This window comes from Tetrao urogallus, assembly GCF_951394365.1.
Source record: "Tetrao urogallus genome assembly, chromosome: 31".
NCBI classification, from domain to species: domain Eukaryota; kingdom Metazoa; phylum Chordata; class Aves; order Galliformes; family Phasianidae; genus Tetrao; species Tetrao urogallus.
The window spans coordinates 245,834-273,687 of NC_136844.1; the positions used below are offsets into that span (position 1 = coordinate 245,834).

At 66.1% G+C, this 27,854-nt stretch overlaps 7 protein-coding genes across 7 annotated transcripts; 3 read left to right on the forward strand and 4 right to left on the reverse strand.

The window, feature by feature from the left end:
- Positions 1–211: 211 nt before the first annotated feature.
- Positions 212–2,527, reverse strand: PRIM1 (DNA primase subunit 1; the record flags this gene model as incomplete). The annotated part of the gene is made up of 11 exons (XM_079547814.1): positions 2,422–2,527; positions 2,142–2,299; positions 1,955–2,061; positions 1,777–1,850; positions 1,476–1,612; positions 1,352–1,410; positions 1,173–1,282; positions 1,006–1,097; positions 780–924; positions 459–686; positions 212–360 (listed from the first exon to the last, which is right to left on the reverse strand). Exons 1-11 carry the CDS (start codon positions 2,522–2,524, stop codon positions 212–214), a joined length of 1,362 nt encoding a protein of 453 aa, XP_079403940.1. The 5' UTR covers positions 2,525–2,527.
- A 772-nt stretch (positions 2,528–3,299) lies between these two features.
- Positions 3,300–4,753, forward strand: HSD17B6 (hydroxysteroid 17-beta dehydrogenase 6; the record flags this gene model as incomplete). The annotated part of the gene is made up of 4 exons (XM_079547815.1): positions 3,300–3,612; positions 3,678–3,936; positions 4,264–4,427; positions 4,536–4,753. The coding sequence occupies 4 exons, from the start codon at positions 3,300–3,302 to the stop codon at positions 4,751–4,753; spliced, it is 954 nt and encodes a 317-aa protein (XP_079403941.1).
- A 1,255-nt stretch (positions 4,754–6,008) lies between these two features.
- Positions 6,009–7,775, forward strand: LOC306956490 (retinol dehydrogenase 7-like; the record flags this gene model as incomplete). The annotated part of the gene is made up of 4 exons (XM_079547763.1): positions 6,009–6,321; positions 6,387–6,645; positions 7,303–7,466; positions 7,555–7,775. 4 exons carry the CDS (start codon positions 6,009–6,011, stop codon positions 7,773–7,775), a joined length of 957 nt encoding a protein of 318 aa, XP_079403889.1.
- A 3,031-nt stretch (positions 7,776–10,806) lies between these two features.
- On the forward strand, positions 10,807–11,901 carry ACKR5 (atypical chemokine receptor 5; the record flags this gene model as incomplete). The annotated part of the gene is made up of 1 exon (XM_079547767.1): positions 10,807–11,901. The coding sequence occupies one exon, from the start codon at positions 10,807–10,809 to the stop codon at positions 11,899–11,901; it is 1,095 nt and encodes a 364-aa protein (XP_079403893.1).
- Positions 11,902–14,862: 2,961 nt separating this feature from the next.
- Positions 14,863–16,977, reverse strand: ZBTB39 (zinc finger and BTB domain containing 39; the record flags this gene model as incomplete). The annotated part of the gene is made up of 1 exon (XM_079547769.1): positions 14,863–16,977. The coding sequence occupies one exon, from the start codon at positions 16,975–16,977 to the stop codon at positions 14,863–14,865; it is 2,115 nt and encodes a 704-aa protein (XP_079403895.1).
- A 1,365-nt stretch (positions 16,978–18,342) lies between these two features.
- TAC3 (tachykinin precursor 3) lies at positions 18,343–19,050 on the reverse strand (the record flags this gene model as incomplete). The annotated part of the gene is made up of 4 exons (XM_079547756.1): positions 18,343–18,527; positions 18,653–18,682; positions 18,800–18,896; positions 18,964–19,050. The coding sequence occupies 4 exons, from the start codon at positions 19,048–19,050 to the stop codon at positions 18,343–18,345; spliced, it is 399 nt and encodes a 132-aa protein (XP_079403882.1).
- A 2,212-nt stretch (positions 19,051–21,262) lies between these two features.
- On the reverse strand, positions 21,263–27,599 carry MYO1A (myosin IA; the record flags this gene model as incomplete). Its single annotated transcript, XM_079547716.1, has 28 exons — positions 21,263–21,386; positions 21,614–21,741; positions 21,826–21,978; positions 22,046–22,178; positions 22,249–22,355; positions 22,445–22,579; positions 22,664–22,738; positions 22,961–23,047; positions 23,258–23,326; positions 23,429–23,578; positions 23,729–23,822; positions 23,906–24,106; positions 24,186–24,412; positions 24,573–24,773; positions 24,902–24,964; positions 25,204–25,308; positions 25,408–25,473; positions 25,555–25,641; positions 25,722–25,840; positions 25,921–26,068; positions 26,143–26,246; positions 26,338–26,436; positions 26,523–26,586; positions 26,663–26,709; positions 26,796–26,900; positions 26,974–27,068; positions 27,165–27,280; positions 27,477–27,599. 28 exons carry the CDS (start codon positions 27,597–27,599, stop codon positions 21,263–21,265), a joined length of 3,225 nt encoding a protein of 1,074 aa, XP_079403842.1.
- Positions 27,600–27,854: the final 255 nt, after the last annotated feature.

The following is a 27,854-nucleotide window of genomic DNA, read 5'->3' on the forward strand; positions in this document are numbered from 1 at the left end:
AGCCCATAGAGGGGGACGACTTTTTTAACGCAGCCCAGAACACAGCTGGCTGCAGGCGCACGCTGCTGCCTCGTGTCCAGCTTCTCGTCTACCAGGACCCCCAAGTCCTTCTCTGCTCTCAAGATCTTTCCCCAGTCTGTGTGAATACCTGGGATGGCCCTGACCCAAACGCAGCACCCTGCACTTGGCCTTACTGAACCTCATTAGGTTTTCAATAAGCAATGAAGAGCAGCTGGGAGCGGCGGGATCCCCAGCGCTCACCGCTCCTCCACAGCCGCTCCCCGCGCCGCGCGCGCTCCATCTCCTCCAGGAACTGCTCGAAGGCCTTCACGTAGGGCGCCAGCTGCGTCCGCCGGTAGTCTGAGGAGAGGGGGGTGAAGGGGGGTGGGCCTGGACCCCCCACCCGGCCTGCCCACGCCTGCAATTAACCCCCCCTGCTGCCCCCCGGCCCCGCTCACCCCGCATCCGCCGCTTTGGCTCCGTCTCCTCGCTGTCCTCCTGCTCTGCATCATCGCCAGCCTCATCCAGCTCCTGGCACAGCGAGCTGCAGGGAAGGGCGGCATGTGGGGGGCTGCCCACAGCTGGGGATCCCCCGCCACCAGCCTGATGTGCAGACCTGATGGTGGGCACTGCGAACGGGTCGAAGTCATCCAACCTCTGCAGGTCCAGTGGCACCGAGATGCGGCCTGCAAGAGATGGAACTGCTGCCCAGGGTGCCCCGCATGGGCTGCTGACCCCACAAACAGCCGGAACCCCCAATTTGGGGTACAGAGACCCACCTGTTTTGGGGTGGACGCTGAAGGGGCTCTTCAGGAGGTGCCCAATGCCTTTGCTGACATTGATGTCGAGCCGTGGGAAGCAGTACTGCAGCATGATCTCCCAGTCTGCATAGCACGCCGTGCCCTTCCCACTGCCTGCTGCCCGCTGTGGGTACAGGCAGTCAGGGAGCAGCACTGCCCCACAGCCACCCCACAGCCACCCCAGAACCGCCCCACAGCCACTCACCCGTGTCCGCTCCATGCGGCCCTTCAGCAGCTCCCAGCGCTGCACTGAGTCGCGCTTCTTGGGGAACTCGCTCTGCAGCAGCTCACGGTGCTCTGCCAGCTGTTAAGGCCGATCGCAGCCAACGCGAACCCCGCTGCCCACCCTGAGCAGAGCAGCTGGAAGGATACCTTCTGGGACCAAGGCCAGCACTTTGTCCCAGCGCTCGGGGCTGCCCAAGACGTCCTGGCCCTGCAGTGCGTACGCCTCGAAGTACTTCTCCACCACGTTCACCGACCGCCTGCAGAGCAGATGGAGCTCAGCACCCCACGGCCATCGGCTCCGCACCGGGCAGCACATCTGCACCCACCTGATGAAGGGGTGCACGGGCTCCGAGAGGTTCACCTTCTTCACCGTCTCAGCTCCACCCTGGCAAGGACAGCGTGGTCAGCCCAAGGAGGTGGGCAGCACAACCCTTCCCCCCATGCACCCACCTTCACCAGGCTCAGGTACTCCACAGCGGCCGCACGCAGCGCCGGGGACCATTTGCGCACGGCGTCGTCGCAGACCCAGCAGTGCACACCTCTCCGTCCCGAGTACACCCACAGGCGGTGCTTCATGCCCAGGTCCTCTATGGGGCACAGAGGGGCTGGGGGAGCACGCCGGGCACCTGCCTGCCCTCTGCTCCTGCTCCAGCCCCACAGCAGCGCTCCCCTAGACCCACTTCAAGGCATCACTACGAAGGGCAGCGGGGTCCCAGTGAGCAGAGGCTGCGTGCTTCCCCGCATCTCTCACCCACGAGCGCGCGGTCAATCACACGGACAGCGATGGTCATCAGAGTCCAGCACTTGGAGCAGATGTCGGCCGAGCTGCGGGCAGAGCACAGCAGTCAGGCGGGCGCCATCCCGGCTCTACGGGGCTGCAGCCCCCCCAGCCCCCCCGGGAACCCGCAGCCCCCAGCCCCCCCGGGAACCTGCAGCACGTCCGGACGTCATCGTAGTCGGTCATGTCGATGTCGAACACCAGCTCCTTCTCCACGGGTTGGAACGCCCCGAGGTGCACCGTGTTGTGCTGGTTGGGCTGCGGGGAGCAGAGGGGTCACCCCGTCGTCCTCCCGCAACCACCGGGGAGTTCGGGGGCGGGGGAAGGGGGGGACGCACGCGATGCGAATATACGGCGCCGATGTCGATCTTGTACGGGTTGGTCCTCTGCAGCTCCTTCTCCAGCTCCTGCGGGCTGCCGAACGACTGGAACCGCACGTACACATCGTCCCGCAGCGTGAAGGAGAACTCCCGCAGCTGGAAGTAGTTCTTCTCCACTGCGGGGGTGCGGGTTGGGTTGGGGAGGTTGGGGGGGCACGCGGACCCCGCCGGTGCGCGGTCTCAGCCCCGCACTCGCCTCCCCGCGCCCCGCCCGGTGCAGCCCGGTTCCGCCGCTCACCGCCGCCGTAGCCGAGCCAGCGGCCGTAGGCGCCGTGCGGGAAGAGCCGGCGGTAGAACACCGGGAGCAGCTCCGGCAGCGCCGCCGGTTCGAACGGCGCCATGGCGGGAAGCGGAGGGAAGCGGAGGGGCCGAAGGAACCCGCGGGTCGCTGGGAGATGTAGTGCGGCCCCGCCCGGAACGGCATGGCGCGGCTCGGCGCGGCGCCGGCCGTCGAGGCACCGGAGCGGAAAGGCGGGGAGCCCCGCGGGGCTCAGCCCCGGCACCGACCCGGTCTCTGCCCTGCCGGTGCCTCCTCTCGCTGCGTCCCGACCTCATCCCGCCCCGAGCGCCGGGAGAGGAGCCCCTTCGGCGCCCCACTCATGTGTGGCCCGGGGGCGGCGGGATGGATGCGCTCGGCTCCGTGACAACCAGGGGCGGCTTTGCCGAGGGGCCGAGTGAGAGGCCGGGGGCCGCGGATGGGACCCAAAGCTCTGCGTGCGCGGCTCACGCGGGTCCCTGCGAGAGAACATGGGTGTGAGCAGCGTTTGCAAACGCCGTAAAGCTGCACGGCGCTCGGCACGGCGGGCGATACGGGACGGGGAGCGCAGCGCATCGATCCGGCTGCAGCTTGGCTGCTCTGCTGGGAACGCAGGAGGACGGGCTGAGCCTCTGCCCGGCCCCGTGTTCAGCTGAGCTGGCACGGCGCTGCTCCCGGACCAGCCCCGCAGGGTTGGGCAGGTCCAAGGTCAGCAGAGGCCGGAGGTGTTGCTCAGGTCTGCTCTGCGCTTTGCTGCGGTGTCCCCGCTGTGCTCAGCGAGTCCCGGCCGCCTCCACCTCCTCCTGCTCTTCCTCCTTCTCCTCTTCGTGCTGCGGCTGCTGCTGCTGCCCCCGGTCAGGATGTGGCTGTGGCTGCTGGCGCTGCTGGGGCTGTGGCTGCTGCGGCGATGGCACCGCGAGCGGCAGACGGTGCCCGGCCTGGAGGAGAAGTTTGTGCTGATCACGGGCTGCGATTCGGGCTTTGGCAACCTGCTGGCCCGGCAGCTGGACGCGCGGGGGCTGCGGGTGCTGGCGGGCTGCCTGACGGAGTCGGGGGCCGCACGGCTGCGGGCGGCCGCCTCCTCGCGCCTGCAGACCGTCCTGCTGGACGTCACCTCCAGCAGCAGCATCGCCGCCGCCGCCGCGTGGGTGCAGGAGCGCGTGGGGCAGAGAGGTAGGAGGGGGCCGGGCCAGGAGGGGGCACGGTGGGGGTCGCGACTCACCCCGTCCCTATCGCAGGGCTGTGGGGGTTGGTGAACAACGCCGGCATCGCCAACCCCACCGCCCCCAACGAGTGGCTGAGGAAGGAAGACTTCATGGCGGTGCTGAACGTCAACCTGGTGGGGCTGATCGAGGTGACAGTCAGCGTCCTGCCGCTGCTGAGGCGGGCGCGCGGCCGCGTGGTCAACGTGGCCAGCATGATGGGCCGGCTCTCCGGCTTCGGGGGGGGCTACTGCCCCTCCAAGTTCGGTGTGGAGGCCTTCTCCGACAGCCTCAGGTGAGTCCCGTGCTCCCCAAACAGCCGCAGCTCCCCAGGCTCTGCCTGGCAGCACTGGGGTGCTGGCGTCAGGCAGGGCACCTCGCTGCTCAGTCTTTGCCCCGCTGTGTGTCCCGTGGAACGGCTCCAAAGTTTGCTCTGACCCCACGCCGTCCCACTGAGGTCAATGTTTGCTCGTGCGCCACCTCAGCCCCACGCTGGACTGCCTGGGGTGCACCGTGTGGTTGGGTTTCCCCACTGTGGCCCGGAGTGAGGCACAGTGGGGGGCACAGATACACAGCCCACACCCCACTGCTGCTCCCATCCCATGGCATCGCTGCCTTCCAGGCTTGAGATGCGTCACTTCGGGGTGAAGGTGAGCGTCATCGAGCCGGGCTTCTTCAAGACGGGTATCACCAACGCCGCCAGCCTGGAGAAGAGCGTCCTCAAAATCTGGGAGAGGCTGCCCGATGAAACCAAAGCGAGTTACGGGGACAAATACTGGCAGGGCTGTGAGTGCATCCCCAGAGCCCATCTGGCACTGCAGTGCTGCGCTGCGCCGGGACCCAGTGGGCCTCCTGGGCACGAGGTAAGCGCCTGCCCCCTCCCTCTGCCCCCAGTCCTGGCAAGCATGCAGGCGGCAGACAGGAGCTGCAACCCCAACCTCTCGCTGGTGACGGACTGCATGGAGCACGCGCTGACCAGCCGCTACCCGCGCTGCCGCTACGCCATTGGCTGGGATGCCAGGCTGTTCTTCATCCCGCTCAGCTACATGCCCTCCGCCATCTCTGATGCCTTCTTCACCCAGTTCTACCCCAAACCTGCCCAGAGAGGGTGAGGCAGTGTGGGCAGAGCTGGCATCGCCCCACAGCTGACATCCCACATCGGCACGCACTGCACAGCACCGCCACGGCTGGCAAACTGCTGCTGAATAAAGATGACCTCCTCCTCCCTGTATGGTGTGATTGAGCCGAGCTCCTTCCCTCGGCAGCACGCTGAGGCTGTGCCCATGCGGGAGCAGTTGGTGCAGTGCTGCCAAGCCCCCGCCCCGCACAGCCCGTGCCCGCTTTGCCCTCCCCTGGAGCTGGGAGCACCCAGGAGCTGCTGGCGAGCGGGCGGCCGCCCCAGTGGCACAGTGCAGAGTGGGAGCTCAGCCCCAGCGGCGCTGCTCTGCTCTCATCCCGGCATGGCTGCATCCTCACGCGCTTCCTATGTGGATGGTGCGGTGCGGTCAGCCCTGCAGTGCCGTGCACGGCCTCGGGTCGCGCTCCATCAGCACGAGCGGCTGTTGCAGAGCTGCGGCAGCGCTCCCGGAATGGCTCTGCGCAACACGAGGCAGCGCGGATCAGGGAACTCGAGGTTTATTCCAGGGCTGGTGCAATCCTGCCCACCCTGCAGCACTGCCTGCAGCAATTCGGGCACCGCTGCCCCCGCTGCTGCCCCGTGCTGCGTGGCACTGCTGCTCTGCGCTGAGCTCTATTTATACGTGGGGATGTGGGCTGTGCGAGGACTTGTGGAGCGGTGCAGACCTGCCCAGGTAACCCCGGGGTTTGCGCTGCGGTGTTTGCAGGTGCAGCTCCTCCGGGACGGGCACAGCGCAGGGAGATGTGCAGGAGGAGTCAGGCAAGGCTGGACTGGGGGTGTCCCAGCGGGGTGGGAGCTCTGTGGGGCGGTGGGTGCTGCTCTGAAGCCCCAATGAGATGCTGTGCTCCAGGGGAGCGTGGTGAGGCTGCACTGGACTGCGTCCTCAGTGCGTCGTCCTCACGATGAAGGGAAACCTCACAGGTGCGTTAAAGGAACGGAAACCGAGTGTGGTGTGTGGCAGGAGGGCGGTGGGGGCAGGTAGGGCCAAGAGCCGCAAACCAGCACCCACCCCGAGCACCAGCTGCAATGGGTTCCATTGGGGTGGCAGCCGATAGGGAAGCGCAAGGACATCTGAGAGCCAAAGACCCCAAATCCAGGGAACAGCCCCCAGCATGGCGTGCTTGGGGCAGCAGTGAGACAGCCGCAGGGGCACAGCCAGGAGCCAGGATGACGCCGATCCGCAGGTGCTTGCAGGAAACCCCCACTCAGCCCCTCTTCCCCCGGTCAGGATGTGGCTGTGGCTGCTGGCGCTGCTGGGGCTGTGGCTGCTGCGGCGATGGCACCGCGAGCGGCAGACGGTGCCCGGCCTGGAGGAGAAGTTTGTGCTGATCACGGGCTGCGATTCGGGCTTTGGCAACCTGCTGGCCCGGCAGCTGGACGCGCGGGGGCTGCGGGTGCTGGCGGGCTGCCTGACGGAGTCGGGGGCCGCACGGCTGCGGGCGGCCGCCTCCTCGCGCCTGCAGACCGTCCTGCTGGACGTCACCTCCAGCAGCAGCATCGCCGCCGCCGCCGCGTGGGTGCAGGAGCGCGTGGGGCAGAGAGGTAGGAGGGGGCCGGGCCGGGAGGGGGCACGGTGGGGGTCGCGACTCACCCCGTCCCTATCGCAGGGCTGTGGGGGTTGGTGAACAACGCCGGCATCGCCAACCCCACCGCCCCCAACGAGTGGCTGAGGAAGGAAGACTTCATGGCGGTGCTGAACGTCAACCTGGTGGGGCTGATCGAGGTGACAGTCAGCGTCCTGCCGCTGCTGAGGCGGGCGCGCGGCCGCGTGGTCAACGTGGCCAGCATGATGGGCCGGCTCTCCGGCTTCGGGGGGGGCTACTGCCCCTCCAAGTTCGGTGTGGAGGCCTTCTCCGACAGCCTCAGGTGAGTCCCGTGCTCCCCAAACAGCCGCAGCTCCCCAGGCTCTGCCTGGCAGCACTGGGGTGCTGGCGTCAGGCAGGGCACCTCGCTGCTCAGTCTTTGCCCCGCTGTGTGTCCCGTGGAACGGCTCCAAAGTTTGCTCTGACCCCACGCCGTCCCACTGAGGTCAATGTTTGCTCGTGCGCCACCTCAGCCCCACGCTGGACTGCCTGGGGTGCACCGTGTGGTTGGGTTTCCCCACTGTGGCCCGGAGTGAGGCACAGGGGGGGCCACAGATACACAGCCCACACCTAATGGGCCGGCTCTCTGGCTTTGGGGGGCGCTGCCCCTCCAAGTTCGGTGTGGAAGCCTTCTCCGACAGCCTCAGGTTCAGCACAGCCTGGCCTTTGTCCTTCTTGGGGTTTGGCAGCCGTGGAGCAGCGCTGTTTTGCCTCTGCCCTGCTTTCACCATTCCTCCCCGGCCACTCCTGTCCCAATAGAAGGGAAAGGCACAGAGAGGTGGGGAGGGATTGTGAAAGGTGTCTGTTTGGGTTGTGAATTATGTGGGTGGGAACCAGCGGTTGTGCAAAGATGGAAAGGGTTGGAGCAGCACCTTCTCTGCAGTGGCAGTGCTGGGTCCCATCCTGGGGCAATGACATCGATGTCCTCGTCCCCATCCAGGCGTGAGATGCGACCCTTTGGGGTGAAGGTCTCTATCATTGAACCCGGTGGATTCCGAACGGGGATGACCGACCCCAAAGCGGCAGCAAAGGAACTGCATCGCCTGTGGGCGCAGCTCCCGGCAGAGACCCGGGCATCCTACGGCCGCCGCTACCTGGAAACCTGTTAGTGCCTCCCCCCACCTCCTCACAGCACTGCAGCCACCCCGCGGATCCCTGCGCCCCGCTGACCCCCTCCCTCCCCGCCCTACAGACGCCCGTCGCAGCGCCCTCCTGCACCGCCTCAGCAGCCCCCGCCTGTCCCGCGTCACCGCCCGCGTGCAGCACGCGCTGCTGTCCCGCAGTCCCCGCAGCCGTTACGCCGCCGGCTGGGACGCGCTGCTCTTCCTGCTGCCTCTCAGCTACTGCCCGACGTGGCTCTGCGATGCCTTCGTCGCCTTCCTGATGCCAAAACCGGACTGCGGGACACCCTGAGCGCATCCCTGTGCCCGCTCCGTGCTGCACGCGGGGCTCCTGCGGGTGCAGGACCTCATTAAATGCGTTTTTCCCTTCTACAGCAGCAGCCCTCGTGCCCTCAGAGCTCACAGCTCGCCCCGCACTGGGGCTACGGGCAGAGGGGCACAAAGCCCCGCTGCGTTGCTCCAGCCGTGCCAGAGCCCCTCCAGCAGCTCACTCCTAACGCAGCATCATACTCCCCCTCCCCCAGTTTGCCATCCTCGGGAGTTGGGTGTTTTTTGCCTCCCGCAGCTGCCGGGGGCTGCAATCAGGTCCATCCTCTGCTGCACCTTCAGCGCAGGAGAGGAAAGCCCCCTCCCCAGGATCCCTCTCTTCCCAGCTGGGCTGCACAGCTCCACTTGTCCCCCTTCTGCACCCTCGGAGTCCGCTGGCAGCGATGGGTGCTGCTGTGGTTCGGCACATCAGATGTGTGGGCGGTGACTCATGCATCCTTCATACCTCTAATTAAGGGATAATTAGCGATGACGACTTGGAGATGGGCCCCCGAGGCCGTGCAATTGCTTGCAGGACTGAGGAGCGACCCACGCCGCCCACCCGCGTCCCTTCTTCCGCTGTCACGTGCGGGGGCTGAGCTCGTGCGGGACCGGGCTGATGCGGGGCGATGTGGGGCGATGCGGGGCGATGCGGGGTGCAGGGTGCGAGGAGCCCTCGTGCGAAGCAGGGAATTCCTGTAGGTTTGATGGGTGCAGCATCCCAGCAGCCGGCACAGCATCGTTGTCCCTGCGTGTCCCTGGGGTGGGCTGCAGAGTGCGGGAGGGGGGCTGCGTGGGGAGGGCATTGGACTCGGAGCAGCGCTGCCAACAGCAAAAGCCGGGGGAATGGTGGATGCGGATTCAGCTCCTTGGGGTAGAAGCTCCCGTGGGGTTTTGCCTCTCTGCCTCCAACCCCCCCCCCTTCCCAACGCTGAGCTCCCTGGGGCCCCTCCACCCCAACCCGGGGCCTCTGAGCACGGCCCTTCCGGAGAGGAAGGGGCCCCTTATCCCATCAATCTCCAAACAAATGGGGCCCTGGGGAAAAGGGGGGGGATGTGGCGGGGGGGCTCAGCGCGCTGGGGCGATGCGTTCGTTGCGGTGCCCCCTGAGCACCCAATTCTGTGCCAATTCCGTGAAGAGCAGAGCTCAGAGGAGTTCGGCGGAGCCACCCCCCCTCCAGGTCCCAGGTGGGGTCACCCACACCGCGCAGCCCTTCTGCTGTGCCACCACCAACGGAGCTCCGCGCTGCTCCTTCCCTGAGCCCCCGAGAAGCAAAACGCCAACGCCGGGAGCTTCCAGCACGCAGCGCATCCGCCCCAGCCGGACCGCGTGCACCGCTTTCAGGAGGACGATGCCAACCCGTGGCGTCCTCGGCGTGGGGCAAAGCAGCGCCCGTTCCTGTTTGCAAACAGCGAATCCCGTGGGCCGGTACCTGTTTGCTCTTTGGCCGCCCGCCCGTTGTTGAGACAGCGCCCACTTATCAGTGCACGCGCTTCCCTGTTCCCTCCGTGCCTTCCTTCCGAGCGATTGTTGGTCGCGATGCCTTGTCTGCACTTGTAAAGGAGATTTCCTGCAATTGTTCTGCAGGACTTGCAGCCCGAGGCAAAAACGTTCTGCCTATCAGCCCCCTCCCCAACGCGGGGCAAGGCTGAGCCCCCTCGCTTCCCCTGCGCGCTGCCCCGCTGTTGTCCGCTGATTAATTGCTGCCGGGCACAGGAGCTGCTGTGGGGATGGACGTGCGCTGCATTCCGACCGCTGAGACAGCACCAGGGGGTTGCGATGCCCCGACCCCTCAGTGCCGTGCTGTGCCACGCTGCACCGTGCCGATGCCGCTCTGTGCCACGCTGTGCCGTGCTGGACTGCGCCGTGCCGTGCCGAGCAGCGCAGCACCGCACTGTGCTGCTTTTGTCATCTTTCCGCAACAAAGAACCCGAGGGTCCCCGCGCATGGCCGCAAGGACGGGCACAGCGCGCTCCCCAGCCCACCCCAACCCACGGACTCACAGCTCCGGGGATCCTTTCCCCCCACCCGCACCCGGCCACGCTCCGCCCGCGGCTCCGTGCCCCCACATCCCTCATGGGGCGGGGATGGATGCGCTGCGGACCCTCCGGCACCGAGGGCAGCACCTGTCCTTGTACCCCCCCCGCCTTAACGCACCGCCCTCGGGCACACACCGCGTCCCGGGGCCGCCTCAGGATACGGGGCTGCCGCGCTCATTTCCTGCGGGGTGGGATCCCGGAGCGCAGCCCCGCAAGCCCAGAGCAGCTCCCGCAGCCACGCCGCGAGGATCGCATCGCGCACCCCCGGTGAGCCGCGTCCGCGCACCCCGAGATCCCACCGCCACTGCGGGCGGAGAGCGCAGCGCAACCCCCGGGCTTTGGGCACAGCTGCGGGGGGCTGCGGTGCTGTGCGGCGCCGTGCGGTGCTGTGCGGTGCTGTGCGTTGCGGCCGTTCCGTCGGCAGCCCCAGGGTCGGGTCCCCCGTGCGCGCGGGGCTGGGGCCGTGCTGGGATCCGCTCTGGGATCCGCTGAGGGTCTTTTAAAGGGATGATGTGGGAATTGGCACGGTGGAAGAAAATCCCGTAGGATTAAAAAGGGCCTCAGAAGCTCAGAGAGCTGAGCTGTGCCAGCAGAGACCCGCTGGTTTTCACCTGTTTCCCAGCTGTGCTGCTCAGATTTTCTGCTCGATTCATTTTGATCTTTTCTCGTGGCAAATGAAGGCTGCACCCCGCTGCCTCTCCCCTCATAAATAAGAACTGCTGCTTCTGGAGGGGTCTGAGGGGTCTCGGTGACATCCCTCAGGGCAAAAAGGCAGAGGGATGTAAACCAGAACCCGGTGAGCAGCTCGACGCCCCCAGCTGGATCTGCGTCCCACGCCCCGGCGCTGCAATTGGCCATCATTAGGGTTAGGCAGAAAGCCGCAGGGAGGTGTGACCTGTGGGGGTCTCCAAGGCTTATCACCCGGGGGGGCTCCCAGCACCGCGGTTCATCGCTTTCCATTTCCCTGCAGCTCCCAGCATGGACGAGGCGACGGCAGCCCCCAGCGAGACGCCCACCGCCCCCAGCGAGTACGGCGAGTACCACAACCTGTCGGAGCTGCTCCACCTCCTCAACTACAGCTACAGCGCCTGCGAGTTCAGCCTGGATGAGAACGCCAAGCGCGTGGCTGTGTTCGTGCTCTACCTCGCCATCTTCGTGGTGGGGCTGGTGGAAAACCTGCTGGTGGTCTGGGTGAACTGGCAGACACGCGGCGGCCGGAGCCTGGTGAGCCTCTACGTGCTGCACATGGCCATCGCCGACCTGGGCGTGCTGCTCTCGCTGCCCGTCTGGATGCTGGAGGTGATGCTGGACTACACCTGGCTTTGGGGCAGCTTCCTCTGCCGCTTCACGCATTACTTCTACTTTGCCAACATGTACGCCAGCATCTTCCTCCTCACCTGCCTGAGTGTGGACCGCTACGTCTCGCTGCGCGGCTCCTCGCCCTTCTGGCACCGGCACCAGCACCGCGTGCGCCGCGTCGTCTGCGCCTGCGTCTGGGTCCTGGCAGCAGCCATCCCCTTCGTGGAGGTGTCCCACATGCAGCTGGTGAACACCGGGGACCCCATCTGCATCTTCATGGCTCCCTTTGAGACCTACGATGAGTGGGCGCTGGCGGTCAGCCTGGCCACCACCGCCGTGGGGTTCCTCATCCCCTTCCCCATCATCGCAGTGTTCAATGTGCTGACGGCGCGGCTGGTCCGGCGCTCCAAGCCGGAGGGGGGGAGGCACTGCCTGCTCATCTACACCTACATCGCGGCGTTCCTGCTCAGCTGGCTGCCTTTCCACGTCCTGCTCACGCTGCTCACCCTCGACGGCACCCACATCGTCCTGCACTGCTCCTTCGCCCACTTCCTCTACTTCTTCTACGACATCATCGACTGCCTCACGCTGCTGCACTGCGTCCTCAACCCCGTCCTCTACAACTTCCTCAGCAAGAGCTTCCGCAGCAAACTCATCTCGGCTGTGGTCAGGTACGTTCCCAAGGATGCGGCCGGGCAGAAGGGCGCAGAGGGCTCCTCCTCCTCCACGCAGCACTCCGTCATCATCGCCAAGGATGGCGCTGCACCCAGCTAAAGGCGGCGGGGTGCCCACCTGAGGTTGGCGCGGGGCCGGGCAGCTCCCCACGGCAGGCTTCCAGTGGCGTTCTGCTTTCTGGCCAGCCGCCCGTCGCGCTCTGCAGGTGAGGGCAATGTGCCCAACGGGAGTCGTGGCCGTGTCGCCTCTGAGCACTATCAGACCCATTTAGCCAAAGTAAGAACAAGAGACAGAGAGATGTTCCGCTTTCCTAGAGACATGCTTGTAGCGATGGACGCGACGCTCGGTGCGCCCTGACCCCACACAGCCCCACGCGCTCTGCAGCCCTCAGCTCACAGCTGAACCCCACTGAGGGGTGAGCGCTGCCCTCTCACTCCGATGCCATTTGATCAGGATGGGGCAAAATCCGCTGCTTTAACACAGCTCCCGCTGCAGCACCAGCGCAGAGCCTGGCACGGCTCAAACGAAGGTGCTGCGGTGCAGGGCGCTGACACAGCACAGCGTCAGACTGCCGCGGGGAGGAACGGCTCAGCACGGCTTTACAGCGCAACATCTCAGACGCAGAGCGGCCGTCTTCATCCTTAAGTCATCTCTGGGGTGAGAGCTGGGGGTCCCATCTGCATTCAGCAGCACGGGACCCCACGGGCAAGAAGTCGGAGAATCCAAAGTCTCTCCTGGCTGCAGTTCTGCTCAGACACACTGTGCGTGGGTTGGGCCCTGGGCAGGGGAAGGTGAAAGTGCCACCGGAGGGAATTCATCCATCTGAAGGCCTTGAGCTGCCTAAGAAAGTGAAGCATAAGCAAATCGGACCGGATCCAGGGACAGGATGCTCACCGCCCCGTGGAGCACAGGGCAGGATGTGCCGGGGAGACCCGGCACCGGGGCTGCACCAAACCCCTGGCACAGAGCAGCAGGAGCAGCCCCCCCCCCCAGCCCCTCTGCTGCACCCACTGCTCTCCCATTGCAGCCCAGGGCTGGGGCAGTCCCCCAGCTCATTTTCATTGCAGTAACGAAGTTGAACACGCAACAGCAAAGCCAGCAGGCGCGTGACACAGCCACGCAGCAGCATATTCCAACTCCACACGCATGCGTGTTGCTACATTTCACTGATTCAACCCACTGTGGGGAAATCCAACACACCTGTGCCCCCCCAGAGCCACCCCCTGTGCTGAGCTGCCCCCCCGGCTCCCACTCCTGTCTCACAAATAATCTTTTTAATAAAGAAATGCAGCACGAGAGGTCAGCGTTTTCCGTTTTTATTATTCTAAATAAAAAACCACACTTTGTGCTGAACAATGGAGTATAAAAGAACCTGATGTACAACGATTTTAGACATCTACGATCTGGAGGGGGGGGGGGAGGAAGTTTACAAAATATACAAAACTTTACAGCAAATAGATAGTAAACACTTAAATATCAGGAGGTCAGTACCTACGATTAACTTAACGAGGAGGTTAGACAGCAACGCGTTCCGCTCTTCTTTCTGCTTTGTTCCTTGATGGGGGTCCTTCGGAGTGCGCTGCGGGGGGGTGGCACATGGGGCTGCCCTCCCCAGAACCAGTGCCACTGGGGGAGCAGAGCAGAGCAGAGCAGAGCAGAGCAGAGCAGAGCAGAGCAGAGCAGAGCAGAGCAGAGCTCATTCCCATCGCGTTTCCACATGGAACAATTCACAGGGAAGGATTCAACACAGAGACAGTGGGGGTGAGAGTGCTCCGCAGCCCCCCCTTCCCCACAGCAGCTAGCAGGGAGGGCTCTGTCCCCACACTCAGTGGTGGGGCTGGAGTTGCTCTGCCCCATAGCATTTCAGTGTAAAACTTCTCTTTTTGGTTTATGTGCACAAAAGGCTTTTGCTTCACAGCTTGGCCGGACGCGGGGCGCCCGCAGCTCCGGGGGGGCCTCGAGGCTTTGGGGATGAGGCGGTCCCCCCCCAAATCCATCCCAGCAGTCGGGGAGTCCTGCAGGGACCAGCACTGCGTGCATCACCACCGGCTCCTTCCGCAGCACCGGGACGGGACTGGAGGATCTACTGTCAGCAGGACGGCCACAATGGGAGCAAAGCGACGGAGTGGTGGGATGGGGGGACGGGGACGCATCCCCTCCACGCTCTGGTAACGGCGCGGCGCGAGCCGGTGCTCTTCAGCACGCTCCAGGGAGGTAGGTCGGCACCACGAGGGTCACCACCCTCATTTTACAGATGAGGAAACTGAGGCAAAGAGGTGAAGTGACTTGCCCAAGGCCACAGCAGAGCGGGGGGGAGCACCCCCGAGTTCCTAGCTCACAGCGCCGGGCCGCTCGGTCCGCTCCGTTATCAGTGTTCTCTGTGCAGAAGCGCGACCCGCGGCGGACCGAAGGCGCTTCCTGTTTGTGAGGTAGTAGAGTTACTGCAGGGCGGCCCCGATTCGCGCTGCGGTGTCTGGGACATTTGTTCCTCTTCGTCTCTGCCCCACAGCGGGATATGCGGGAATGGGGCGGCCCCGTCCTTCCCGGTGTAAACACCGCTGGCGACGCAGCGCTGCGACCCCCGAGCTGCGCCCAAAGCCGCGCCGTGCCTGGAACCGTCAGTCCTTCCTTCCTTCCTTTCTGCTTCCCTTCTCCTTCCCGCCCGGCGCTGTCCGCTCCAGCTCTGCCCCTCTCTGCTGAGGTCAGAAAGTCGTAGCAGCATCGGTTTGTGGGTCAGCTCTGACTGTGGGTCGGCCGAGTCAGTGGGCGAAGAGGTTTCAGAACAAAATCTAGATTCAGAACCTAGTGAGAAACGCTAAGAACACAAAACTCGGTGGCCTCTAATGGGATCAGAGGTAAGTAAACACGACAGACTTCTCGGGAACGGTGACGTAGCTCACGTGCTGTTGGTTCGTACAGTCTAAAAAGCCTAGCAAGGCCAAGAAATAAAAAAGGAAAAAGAAAAAGAAAAAGGAGGAATCCATCCACGACGCCTGACCGTTAAATAAAACCAACGACGCTTTTCTGCGGCGCCTCCCAGCCCTGCCCTGCCTCACCCCATCAGCTGTCCGCGTTCTTCTCCGCGTCTTTGGAATGGATAATGTACATGAAAGTCTGCTCGATGGTGAAGTCGGGGGGCAGGCTGCCCTTGTGCACCCCGATGTGCTTGCTCATCAGGTTGAGCGTGGAGCTGTAGTGGCCGCAGACGGTGCAGCGGTACATCAGGGCCCCCGAGTGCGTCCGCAGGTGGCACTTGATGGTGGAGCGGCCACGGAAGAACTTGTGGCAGACCTTGCACTGGTACGGCTTCTCCCCGGTGTGGATGCGCCGGTGGTAGTTGAACTCACTGGTGTGGGCGAAGCGCTTCCCGCACACCTTGCAGCTGTACTTGCTGTTGCCCGGCTGGCTCTGCAGCGCCAGCTCCTCGCTCAGGAACTCCTCGGGCAGCTTCCTCTTCTGCAAGCTCTGCGGCTGCAGCCGCTCACCGAAGCCGGGACGGGCATCCACAGCGCTGCCGCACTTGTGCTGGCTGACGTGGTAGCGATACGCCGCCTCCAGCTTGAAGCTCTGCCCGCAGAAGTGGCAGCGGAACAGGGCCTCCTCGGCGCTCTGGTGCACGGCCAGGTGCTTCTCCAGCAGCTGCCGGTCCACGAAGCTGCTGGCGCACACGGCGCAGGAGAAGACGGCGATGCCCAGGTGTGCCAGCGCGTGCCACAGCAGGCTGCACAGGCTCAGATGCCGCTGGTCGCACACGCCGCACGTCTGGCTCTTCAGGTTGACGTGGTCCAGGAGGTGGTTGCGGATGGTCTGGAAATCTTTGGCCAAAGGTTTCCCGCATGCGGCGCACGCCAGATCTGCGCCCGACCCTGCGGCGAAGGCGCCCGCCTTGCCAGGCAGAGGGTCGCTGGGATGCACGACCACGTTGTTGTCAAAGACGCCGTCCCTGCGGTGCAGGGTGAGCTGCCACTGCGTGAAGAACTTGGTCTCACACATGTCGCAGGAGAAGAGGAAGATGCCGATGTGGGACAGCACGTGGGTCACCCTGGAGTTGCGGTCCTGGAAGTGGGTCTCGCACACCTTGCAGTTCCCAGTGAGCAGGTCCACGTGGTCGCGGGCGTGCTGCCGGATCAGCTGGATGTTGGGCTCCAGCACCTTCTTGCAGACCTGGCAGGGCATGGCTCTGCTGTCGCGCCCGTCGCTCTCGAAGGCCAGTTCCTCCTCGCTGTCATCGCTCAGCTCGATCACCTCTTCCGACGGCCCCAGCTCCTCGCTGGCATCCTCGAAGTGCAGCTCGTCCTCGCCCAGCTCCTCCAGCTGCAGCTCGTCCATCGGCACGAAGCCCGGCTCCTTGCAGTGCTCGCTGTTGCTGGGACACGAGTTGCTCCCCGTGGAGATGTCCAGGGATGAATCAGCCGTGAAGAACCCACCTTTGCCGTAGTCGCCGTTGCTCTGCACCTTGTACTGCTGGCAGGAGCCTGCGGAGCTCTGCATGACGCTCCCAGCGCCCAGCCCGGGCTGCACTGCTGTGACAGCACCAGGACCAAACGGCCCCGGCTCTGCGTCCTTGGGGGGCAGCGGGGGCTGCAGCAGGGGCACAGCCTGGCCGCCGTCGCTCCTCTCCTCCTCCTTGTAGCTGCCCGCTCCCTCCCCATGCAGCACGTAACCCCGCTCCGCACCAAAGTGCTCCGCGCTCCCCCGGGCGTCCCCCAGCGCCGGGCTCTGCTCCGAGGCACAGCCCACAGCACCTGGCCGGGCGTCCCCCGAGGTCAGGGGGGGCTGCTTGGGGATGGCCGCGCTCTCCAGGTCAGGGAAGGTGGAGTGGCAGGCACGCAGCAGGTCCTCCATGCCCAGCCGCTCCGCCACCTCGTAGATAACACCCACATTGATGAGATCGGTGAAGAGCTCCGAGGTGTACACAAAGCTGAGGATCTTCTCAAAGTTGGCCGGCGTGATGAAGTCCACCACGTAGGTGCGCGCGGCATCCAGCCCCGTGTTCAGGAAGAGGTTCTGGAAGTATCCAGCAGCGCAGGCCAGCACGGCTTTGTGCGCGGCGAAGGAGCGCGAGCCCACCAGGATGGTGACGTCGCACATGGTCTCGGAGAGGCGGCACTTGTTGAGCTCCTTCAGCAGGTTGTTGGGGTGGTTGGTGCTGTGCAGTTTGATCCTCATGCCCATCTTAGCAGCTGGGGGGGCCTCTCCTGCTCAGCTGCTCCTTCACGCCCTCATCAGCTGCAGGGGCAGCAGGTGCTGCCCGGCATCCAGCAAGTGGCAGGGCAAGGGGCTCTGGGGGGGAACATGAAGAAAAGTTAAAACCTCAATGAGGAGACATCACTCCAACGCTCCACCCGTGGGACAGCCACAGGCACAGCTCTCAGACTGAGCTGGGCAGAGCAAGGAGGAACAGCGTTGCCCCACAGATGCCCTCACCGCTCATCTTGGGGCCAAGGTTGTTTCTGCAGCCACCCCAGGAGCGCTCCTGTCTGCATCAGGACCCATCCATGCTCCCCCCCGCAGCCCCCATCACCTCTGCCTGGGCACGATCTGGCCCCGACTCCTAGCACAGCCTGGGGGGCTGCACAGCACAGTGCTGAAGCACAGCCTGCAGCCCCACTGCTTTCAGCCCCACTCCCTCTCCCAGCTCCCTATCGTCCCCTCCAGGCCCCCGCAGCCCCCCCCGCCTTGAAGGGCTCAATGGAAGCCACCCAACCGCCTCCCAAACTCCGTCCCGCAGTGAAAGTTGCTCTCAGCTCGCTCCGCGGAGGCTCCTTCCGACGAAACGTGCCCGGGGCCGCCGGTCTTGAGGGGGGAGCGCGGGCCGTGGGATGCTCTTGGGGGCGGCCCAAACCACCCCACCCCCCACCCTCGGTCTGCGTCCCCCTCTCCTCCCGCGGGTCTCGTAGCGAGGTCCGCATCTCGCGGTCAGGAAATGTACCTCCCCCCACCCCCCTCCCCCCAACAAACCGCGGCTCTGCGGGGGGGGGGGGGGGGCCGCCCCCAACGCGCCCCGACGGCCCCGGGACGTGAGAACGGCCGCGCCGCCGCGATCCTCGCGGGGTCGGGGCCGGGGGGGACCCTTGGGGGCGCGGCCGTCGGTCCCGTCCCGCCGCGGCCGCTCCTTACCCGCCCGGCGCCCCGCACCATCCCCGCTCGCTCACACAAAGGCACCGCCCCGCCCTCCGCCCTCCGCCCGCCGCTCCGAGCGCCCGCCGCCACCGGAGCCGCCTTCCGCCGCCCGCCCGCTCCGACGGGGCCACAGCGCCGCAGCGGCCCGGAGGGGAACTGCGGGGGGGAACGCGGGGCGGTCCGGGTCGCGATACGGGGAGGGTCGCGATAAGCGGCGCGCTCCTCCCCTTCTCACCCCCCTCCGCCTCCCACCCCGGCGCAGACACACAGAGGCGGGCGCGGCTCCGGGTTGTGCGGTGCTGTATGCGTGCGGTGCGCGTACAGCGCGGTTCGGACACGCGCGTTCCGCTCTCGGCGCGGCCCCGGGGCTCCCGCGAAGGCTCCGCCGCATCCCGTCCGCCCCGTCGAGGCCGCTCCTCACGGCGCGGGGCGGGGGGGGCCGGCAACCCGAGGGCCGTCCGGGGGGGGTCCTGGGGAGCAGCGGGCGGAGGGGCCGCGCTCAGCGTGTCCCGTCCCGGCCGCGCCCCCGCCGCCCCCCGCCGCTCTCCCGGGTTCTGCCGCCCGTTTCCCCATGAGCCCCACGAAGAAGTCGTGCATGTCTCCTGCGGAGAGAGCGCCGTCAGCGCCCGCCCGGCCCGGCCCGGCCCCCTCCGCGCTGTGCTCTCCGCGGGGCCCCGCCTCGGTTCCGCTGCGGGGCCGGGCGCGGTGCGAGGCGGGCAGCACTTACGCTTCTGAGGAGGCGCGGGCGCCGGGGGACCTGCGGGAGACAGAAACGGGTGCTGAGCGCTGCCGTCGGGGCGCGCACGGGGACCGGGAGGGACCCCCCAACTCCGCCCGGCCCCCCGCACCCCGCCCCACCCCGCCCCGCTCTCACCGTTCTCCTCCTCCCGCAGTAGCTGCAGAAGAGCGGCGACGGCGGCCCCCGGGCTGCCCCGGGATCTCCAGAGCAGCGGCTCCGGGCCGGGACCCCTCTGCGGGAAGCGGAGCGGTGAGCGGAGCCGCGCGGTGCCACCCCGAGCCCCGACGGTGCGGCCGTACCTGGGAGCGCGGCGCGGAGCCCGGCGGGGCGGAGAGGGCGAGCGGCAGCGCCAGGGCGAGCACGGCCAGCAGCGCGCGGCTCCGCATCGTCCTACGGGGATTGTGGGTCGGGGGGCGTGAGCGTCGGTATCGGACCCGGAGCAGAACTTGGGCGGGGAGCAGCGAGCGGCTTTGGGAGCAAATCCCCACCCAGGAGGCACGGGCTGGGGGCTCCCACCCGGCTGCAGGAGGAGCAGGAAACCGCAACAGGGGTGGGCGAGGGGGGGGGGGGGGGGCACGGGGAAAGCCTGGGGGGACCACAGACAGGTTAGCCCTGCACGCTCACGCCCCCACGGTGTCACCAATGCCCGCACAGCTGCATGCACACTGATGGCCAGCCCCACGCCCAGAGCCCCCAGCCCTCCCCACATCCCAGTGGCGCCTTCAGTCCTCGCTGCCCCCTTCCCTGAGCCCCCCCAGGCTGCGTAGGGTGAGGAGCAAAGGCGGTGGTCGCTCCAGAGGCCTCGAGGTACCTGGTGCAGGGATGCGGTGAGGGGTGCAGGGATGCAGTGCAGGCTGCTCAGCGCCGGCTGTGACCTCGCTGGTGGCTGCGCCGATGGCTCTCAGCCCGATGGAGATGAAGCCCCACCGCCGCTGCGGAGTTAAATAAGGGGCTCTGCCCGTGGCACAGCGTGGGTGGGCGAAATGAGAGCCGCCAATGGGGGCCGCGGGGGGTGGCACCCCCACCCCACAACTTCACGCCCACGCGGGCGCCGTGACACCGCCAGGCACCGCAGCACGCGGCCCACGCAGGCATGCAGGGGTTGGGGTGGCACGCGGACACCTCTGCACCCCGTGCAGGGGGGGATGCACGCCCGGTGGTGCCATGGCCTCGTGGTGTGTGTGTGCAGCGTGAGCTGCCTGCGTCTCGGCTGTGCCACACCGGTGGTCACATCTGCTGTGCAGGAGGGCTGTGGGGGGGTTCGTGGTGCTGTGGGAATCAGCTGAGCTTGTGTGCGTGTACGGGATGCACGCCTGAATGGGATGCACGCATCAGACCTCGTAGACCCCGTGCCTCCTGCCCCGTCCCAGTACTGTGCAGCCCACAGGAGCGCTCCCAGGTGTGGCCCCATCTGTGGCAATGTCCCCTCCGGCCCCCTGTATGTGACCCCAGGCCCGGAGTGGAGCTCAGCCCCCTCTGAACTCACCCATCCCTGCCCCACAGCTGCACAGACTGAGGGTCCGTGGGTGGGGGGAGCCCAGCCCCAGCGCTGCACCGGGATGAGTTGCAGACCCCACAGGATGGCAGCAGGAACGCAGCTGCTCACGTGGCAGCGCCGCCGGGGCAGGGCAGCATCTGCAAAGCCGGGGATGTTAATTAAATCGGAGCCTGGCCAGAGCCGGCCTAATTAATTAATAACACCTACTTGTGTGGTGCCGGGTGCGAGGCAGGCACGAAGCACAGCAGTGCCCCGGGCTTGTTTATGGCGCTGCCCCTCTCCATGTATGGGTGACGGGTCCCCGTGCTGGGAGGGGATGCAGCCCCGGGGGGGCTCGGGGAGGGGGGGGAGCCCGAGGTGTCCCTGCACACGCACGTGCCCCCCCCACGTGCACGCTGCCCGCACATGGTGCCCGTGCACGACACGGCCCCACCTGGGAGCTGCTGACGCGACCGGGAGCTGTCAGCTCTGCCAGAGAACGCGGGTGACGTGCGGGGAGGTAAAAATCCCAGTCCTAGAGCCAAAATCCCACTCCCAGAGCCTGACGTGAGCAGGAGAGAAAAGGAGGTGGGAGGGGATGGGGGCTGCATGGGGACTCCCAGGACCGGTGCTGTAGCAGTGGCAGTGGGGGTCCCTTTGGGTGGCGTGGGGATCTGCACAGAGCTGGGGGCTGCAGAGGGGGGGGTCCTGCAGTGGGAGTGGAGATGGGAGCAGGGAATGGGGGACTGCAGTGCCACCCACTCAGAAATTGCGACTTGGATGCAGGCGCCGCTTTCTCACTTAATGGGAAAAGTGGCCGCAATTTGGGGCCTTTCCAATCACAGCAGCGCCGAGCGCTCGCTGCAATCAGGCGGCAGGGAAAGAGCTGGGGGGGCTGGGGGGGCTCTGTGCTGTGCTGCGCTCTGTGCCGCATCCTACTCCCAACCCTGGTATGCAGCAGGGAGGGGGGCACCTCCACATGACAGCCCCCACGTACGGACACCAGAACACGTGTAATGGGACGGCAGCAGTTTAATGGGACACCGGAACACGTTTCACGGGACAGCAGCAGTTCCCGTGCGGTGCAGGGGGTGCGGTGGACCCCCAGCCCCCCCTCCCGCTCAGTGAACCAGGATCTCCATCTTGTGGCTGCCGCGCTTCTTGCAGACCGGGACGTCGCTGCTGCCTTTGGCCGACTCCACCACGGTGACGGCCACGTCGCCCTTCGGGAACCGCGTGGAGAACCTGGGGGAGATGGGCGGTGGGCTGGGGGCTCGCCTGGCCACGCCCCTCCCGCTGCCCAACGAGCTGCCTCCAATCCGGCCCCGCCCCCTGCCGCACCTCATCCTGCCCAATGAGCAGCCCGATTCCACCCCGCTCTTCCCGACACACCCCGAGCTGTGGCCACGCCCCCTCCCGACCACGCCCCTTCCGGAAACGCCCACGTAGGCCACGCCCCCGGTCCCGCATACTGGTCGGCGATGCTCAGCGGCAGCGCCTGCGCGGTGGCGTCCATCAGGGTCTGATGCAGGCGGGTGACGAGCTCGATGAGGTGGGGGCTCACCAGCAGGAGGTCACCTTTGCCGCCAGCAGCGGACGTCTGTAGGGCGGGGCGGTGTTTTGGAGGGGTCAGCGCCGCCCAGCCCCCGCTGCCCTCCCACACCCCCTCCATGTGGCACCGAACCTCCTTGAGGTGCAGCGCCAGCAGCCCGTCGGAGAAGCGGCTGACGGAGGCTCCGCGGATGTCGCTGAGGCTGAGCACCAGTTTGGGCTGTGCTGCTTTGGGGTCGGCCAGCACCAGGTGCTCAGTGGTGAGCAGCAGCAGCCGCGGCACCGTCTGTGGGTTGGGGGGCAGTGAGAGCAGCCCTGCGCCCCCCCCACACCCCCCACGGGACGGGGCTCACCTTCCCGTTGGCTCTGTTCACCTTCTGCACCGCCTCGGCCATCACCAGCTTATCCTTGGCCACCGCCTGCAGCTTTTGGTACTTGCGGTTCTGCGTCAGGCCCAGGTACTCACCACGGAAGGGCTGCTGCAGGCTGTGGATTGAAGGGGGGGGATCAGCCGAGACCCCCAGGCTTCCCCCCCGGCCACCGCGTGTGAGCGCACCTGTGTGCATACAGCGCCTTCTTGTCCTTGAACAGCTCGCTGGCGCACAGCTTGGCCTGCAGCACGGCGCGCTGCTGCGGGGAGAGCTGCTCCCGGTACTTCTTACACTGCAGAGATGGGGCAGCACGGGGGGGCTGGGTGATGCAGTGCCGCCAAACCCCCGCTGCCATGGGGACCCGTAGATCCCCCACCCCACCTTCCAGCGGTAGAAGATGCCCTTCAGCTCCTGGTTGGCGTCAGACAGGAACTTATAGGGTGCGGGAGGCCAGGTCCGGTCCAGCACCGCCATCGGGGGGAGGTTATTCCGCAGCCCTATGAGGTATTTCTGCACCTGGGCGGGGGGCACAAAGGGTGGGCGGGGTCCCTGGGCACAGCCCCGGGGAGGCGGGGAGGCGCTGATCCCATCGCTGCTCACCATCCGCCGGTAGATGAAGTTGGACAGACGCGTGCGGGCGTCGGAGCGGAAATAGCGGCGGTACGTCCTGCGGGTCTGGGGACAGCGGGAGTCAGCGGGATGTGGGACCCCGTGGGGTGGGACCCCCGCCCTCCGTGTTCCCCATTGGATGTGTCTCCCACCCCCCTCCCCATACAGCCCTGCCCTGACAGGGTGGGCAGAGCCGGGGCGGACAGACAGACAGCCCCGGACGCAGCAGGACAGCAGAACAGAGGAGCTCAGGGGTGCACGGCCCCGCAGCGGGGCTCACCCCATTACCTGATACCCTTTCCAGTAAGCAGAAATGGTGCTGGCGGCCAAATGGCGGCGGCGCTGAACCTTCAGCTCCCGAAGGAGCCGGCGGGACTGCAGAGGGACAGCCAGAACCCAAAGAGCCCAAAGGAGGAGGGGGAAACACCAACACGCATAGCGAGCGAGAGAGGGAGAAAGGGAGAAAGGCAGGAGAGATGGAGGGAGATGGGGTGAGACGGTCCTGGGGGGAGCAGGACGCCCCCTGGCACTGCATCACTGCCCCGGAGCGTGGCCCCGAACGCCTGCGTGGCGCACAGCGCTCACCTTCCAGCCCCGCGCGTACGCCTGCAGCAGTAGCACCGAGCGCTTCATCTGCTTGTACTGGTTCCTTTGCTGCAGGGGGAGCAGGGGGGGGTCACACCCTTGGACCTCCACACCCCTGGGCCAGGGGGTGAATGGGGAAGGGTGCAGCACAGCCAGGACCCCCCTCCTCACCACGTGGCCGCGGAACCATGCGGAGATGAGGATTTGGCTCTTGCGCATCTGCTGGTACTGCTTCCTGCAGCGCCAACCGCGGAACATCGCCTGGATGAGGGTGGCCAACTCGGCCACGCGCTGCTGGCGCCGCTTCTCCAGGTCGAAGAGCTGCAGGTGGAGCAGAGCTGAGGGCTGTGGTATCAGCCAGAGACCCCCAAGGGGATGGGAGGCTCAGAGAGGGACTGGGGGGGCTTAGAGCAGGACTCACCCCATGCCCCCCCCCCCCCTCCCAGCCAGAACCCCCAACCCCACACTCACAGTTTGCGGTGAGCGGATGAAAATTTTGGTGTGGCCGTACGCCAGCTCCTCAGGGGGGAACTGCAGCTCCGCCAGCAGCACCTCAGTGCCCTCCCTGCAGCACGCAGGGATGCTCGGACCCTGCACCCCACAGCAGTGGGATGTGCAACCGCCCAGGCCCTCCTTTCCCCCCCTGACCTGTCATTGCCCATCCAGTGGGGCCAGGTCCTGCTGCTCAGCATCTTGTAGCGCTTCAGGAAGGGCTGGTAGAGCTGGCGGAAGGCGTAGCCTGCACGCCGTACCCGCACGTTCTCCATCAGCCCCAGGTAGCGCACCTGGGCCAGCACCAGATCCGGAGTGAAGAGCATTGCCGTCTTGGTGTCGTTGGGCTTGATGCACCTGGGGAGGGGGTGGGGGGCAGCAGTGGGCACGGGGAGTCCCACTGTGCACCCACACGCGTGGTCCTGCCTGGCGCTACCTGATGTAGTTGGGGTTCTTGGTGTAGAGGTTCTTCATCAGCGTTGCCACGGATGCCTTGAACTGGGAGCCGGTGGTGGGGGGCAGTTTGAGGGAGGGTCTCTGGGGGTCGCCCTCGGGGAAGAGGGAGCGCAGCAGAGTGTGCTGGGCGGCCCACATGGCCTGGGACAGGTCACGGAACAGCAGGTCGTTGTTCTTCTCGATGAAGCCTGTCACGTTGTAGGTCACCTGGGGATGGGAGCAGGGCCAGAGCCATGGAAAGGCTGGGATGAGGACCGGGTCAGGGGAGTGGGAGCAGAGCCAGCGTGTGCCCCAGCCCCACGGAAAGGATGGGGTGAGGATGGGTGCCCTGCTTTTCCCCAGGGACGGGGCTGAGGGAGCCCTGCACCTTCCCAGCATAGTGGTGGATGCGGAAGCAGCGCAGCGGCAGGCTGATGTCAGTGACGTGTTTGGCGTTCAGAGTCTCTTTGCTCTCGTAGTGTTTGTGGGAGGCGAAGATCTGGTTCAGCTTGGTGATGAAGGTGTCCTCGTTCACGGTGCCGGGCCGCAGGCACTCCTCGTCCAGCATGGCCAGGATCCCCACCTTGCTCTGTGCCGCGGGGGGACAGCGTCACCCCCAGCCCACCCCAAAGCTGCCCCAAAATGCCCGAGCGCAGAGCATCGGCCCCCCGAGCCACCTCAGGACCTGAGAGCCCCGCACTGCGGGCAGGAACTCACGTTCTCAATGAGGTCGCAGATGATGCTGTTGTCAAAAAACTCCACTGGGGTCCACGGGATGCCCTGGGAGCAGAGGGGTGTCAAGCACAAACCCTGCCCCATGGGCACCCCCTGTCGGTGCGGGGCAGGAAGCGGACGTCCGGCCACCGAGACGGGATCCCGAATCCCTCCCCGCCTTCCTGCCATTGAGTTGCTCTCCCGGTTGGGGGCGGTGAGGAAGGGACGTGCTGTGGGGCCGTCTGAGGCGCTTCCCCATCCCACTGAGGCTCCCCGGAGCCGCATCCCTTTGGGGTCGGCGTTACCTCCCGGACGTATTCCTCCTGCTCCTCCTTCAGCGTCATCAGGATGAAGATCTGCTGCAGCTTCTCATTGCAGTAGTTGATGATGAACTGCTCGAAGCCGTTGTCCTATGAGATAAGCGACCCGAATGGCAGATCTGTGCTGGAGACCCCACCCCACATCCCTCCTGCAGACCCCCGCCCCACAGCTCTCCTGCTGCCCCTCACCTGGAAGATCTCGAAGCCGTAGATATCCAGGACTCCCATCACCTTCCTCTGCTTGCCTGGCTTCACCTGGGGCAGAGAGAGACTGAGCCTTCTCCCTGCTGGGGGGGGGGGGTCAGCACACGGCTGTGGGGTGACCGGGGGGCTCACCCTGATGCTGGTGTTGATGCGGTCCACCAGCCAGTCGAACAGGCGGCTGTAGATGTTCTTGGCCAACGCATCACGGCAGTAGTAGCCCTGGGGAGAGGGGAGGGGGGCTCACGGGGGTCCCGGGGTGCGAGCCCAAGGGGAGGAGGGAGGGGGGGGAACCTGCTCACCTGGGAGACGCTGAGCGCAGTCAGCACGCTCTCATCCCGCACCTTCACAGTGCGTGAGCACAGCGCCTGCTCCAGAGTGCTGGGGTCCAGCCCGACCAGCTGGCTGATCTCCTGCAGCTCTGTGCGGGACAAAGCGCTGCTGGGGCTGCTGTGCGGGGATCGGGGGGGGGCCCATCCGATCCCCCCCGCCCCACCGTACCCTGTGGCTCGGTGATGCTGGACGCCTCCATCCCGCTGGCCTGGAAGTAGCTGCTCAGCTCCACGTTGCCCAGTTTGAGCACCACGGCCGTCACCTCCAGCAGCGCCGTCACCTCGGCGGGTGTGAAGCCGATGATCGCCATGGCATCCTGGGGGGGAAGGGAAGGGATGGGGGCAGCCATGGGGTGCTTGGGGAGTGGGGGGGGGGGTCGTGCCCCCGTACCTGCATGGCACGGAAGTTGGCGGCATCATCCATGCCGGGCAGCACTGACTTCTCACGGTTCAGGTAACCGTAGTGGCTGCAGTCCGGGCGCAGCTTCAGCTTCTCTGGGGTGGGGGTGAGGGGGGGAATCTCAGCCATAGTCCCCAACACCAGGCATCTCCTGCCCAGCCCCCCCAGCTCCATGTTGGGACGTACGGAGAAGCTGCGCTGAGCCCCCCGCCAGCAGCTGGTAGAAGATGTGGAAATTCCTCTCGCCCTTCACGTGGCGGACGATGCGGGATTTCTCCAGCAGATCTGTCAGGGTTTGCGGGGGGGGAATGAGTGTCACTGCAGTGCAGGGGGGGCTGAGACCCCGGGGGGAGGAGGGGAGCAGCACTGACAGTTACTGATGACCCCTCCCAGAGGATCTCCCTTGAAGTCGAACTCCACATCCATGTATTTGCCCTGAAGGACGGGGATGGGATCAGGGTGAGCGGGCCCCAGGGGGACCCCTCCCCACGCCCCCTCCCCGCTCACTCACAAATCGGGAGGAATTGTCGTTGCGGATGGTTTTGGCATTCCCAAAGGCTGTGGAGGAGGACGATGGGGTTATGCAGCACCAGGTGGAGCAGTTTTGGGGGGGTGATGAGTCCTGGGGTGTGTGGGGCACTCACCCTCCAGCACAGGGTTGGACTGCAGCAGCTGCTCCTTCACTTTGTCCACCTCCTCCCCTTTGCTGCTCACGGCTGCCACGTAGGACATCACCAGCTTGCTGGCCTCTGCAATGGGGGTGTCAGCCTTGGGACCTGGGACCCCCCATCCTGCAGCCCTGCAGCTCCCAGCCCACCCTACCTGTCTTGCCAGCTCCACTTTCACCAGTGATGAGGATGCATTGGTCCTGATCCCGGTCCCGCAGCGAGCAATACGCATCATCAGCAATGGCATAGCTGTGGGTAAGTGGGACTCGGCAAAGGGCTTGGGGGCCCTGAGGGGGACTCAGGAGCCTTGGCAGGACAGAGGGTTAACAGTATCTCCGTGCTCACATGTGGGGTTTCACGGCAAAGAAGTTGCAGTCGTGGTACTCCTCCACCTTCTCGGGGGTGTAGATGGGCAATGGTTTGTAGGGGTTCACTGAGATCACCACCTCCCCAACGTACGTCTGCAGGTGAGCGGCAGCGTGAGTGCGGGGCCAGGACACAGCAGTCTGCTCCCAGCCCATCCCAGACCCCATATCCACCCCTCAGCCCCATCCCAGACCCCATATCCATCCCTGATCCCCATCCCAGACCCCACACTTCCCCCCTTACCCCCCCCAGTCCCCGCTCCCCTCCCCATCCCCACATCCCGGTGCCCACGTAGATCTCCTCGCGGCTGAAGCGCTCCTGCAGGGTGCGGAGCAGGGCTTCCTCGCTGAGCGGGTCCAGCATCACCAGATCCCCGACGGCCGCAGCGTCCAGCAGAGAGGCGGTGGCTTCCATGGCTGGGGGCTGCGCGGTGCCTGGGGCAGAGCGGTGGGGCTGCCCTGGTACCCCGCTCCTCTTCGAGGCTTCAGGGCAGCTCCGGGAGAAGCGCAGAGCCGGCAGGAAGCGGGGACACCTGGGCCCTATTCTTGGGGCTGGGATTAATTCAGCCTCCGCTTCCTCCCTCCTTCCGGGCCGGGGGGAGCTGAGCTCGGGGCTGGGGGGGACACCTAAGGGGTCGCGGCTCCGCCCAACCCCCGCCCTCACCTGGTG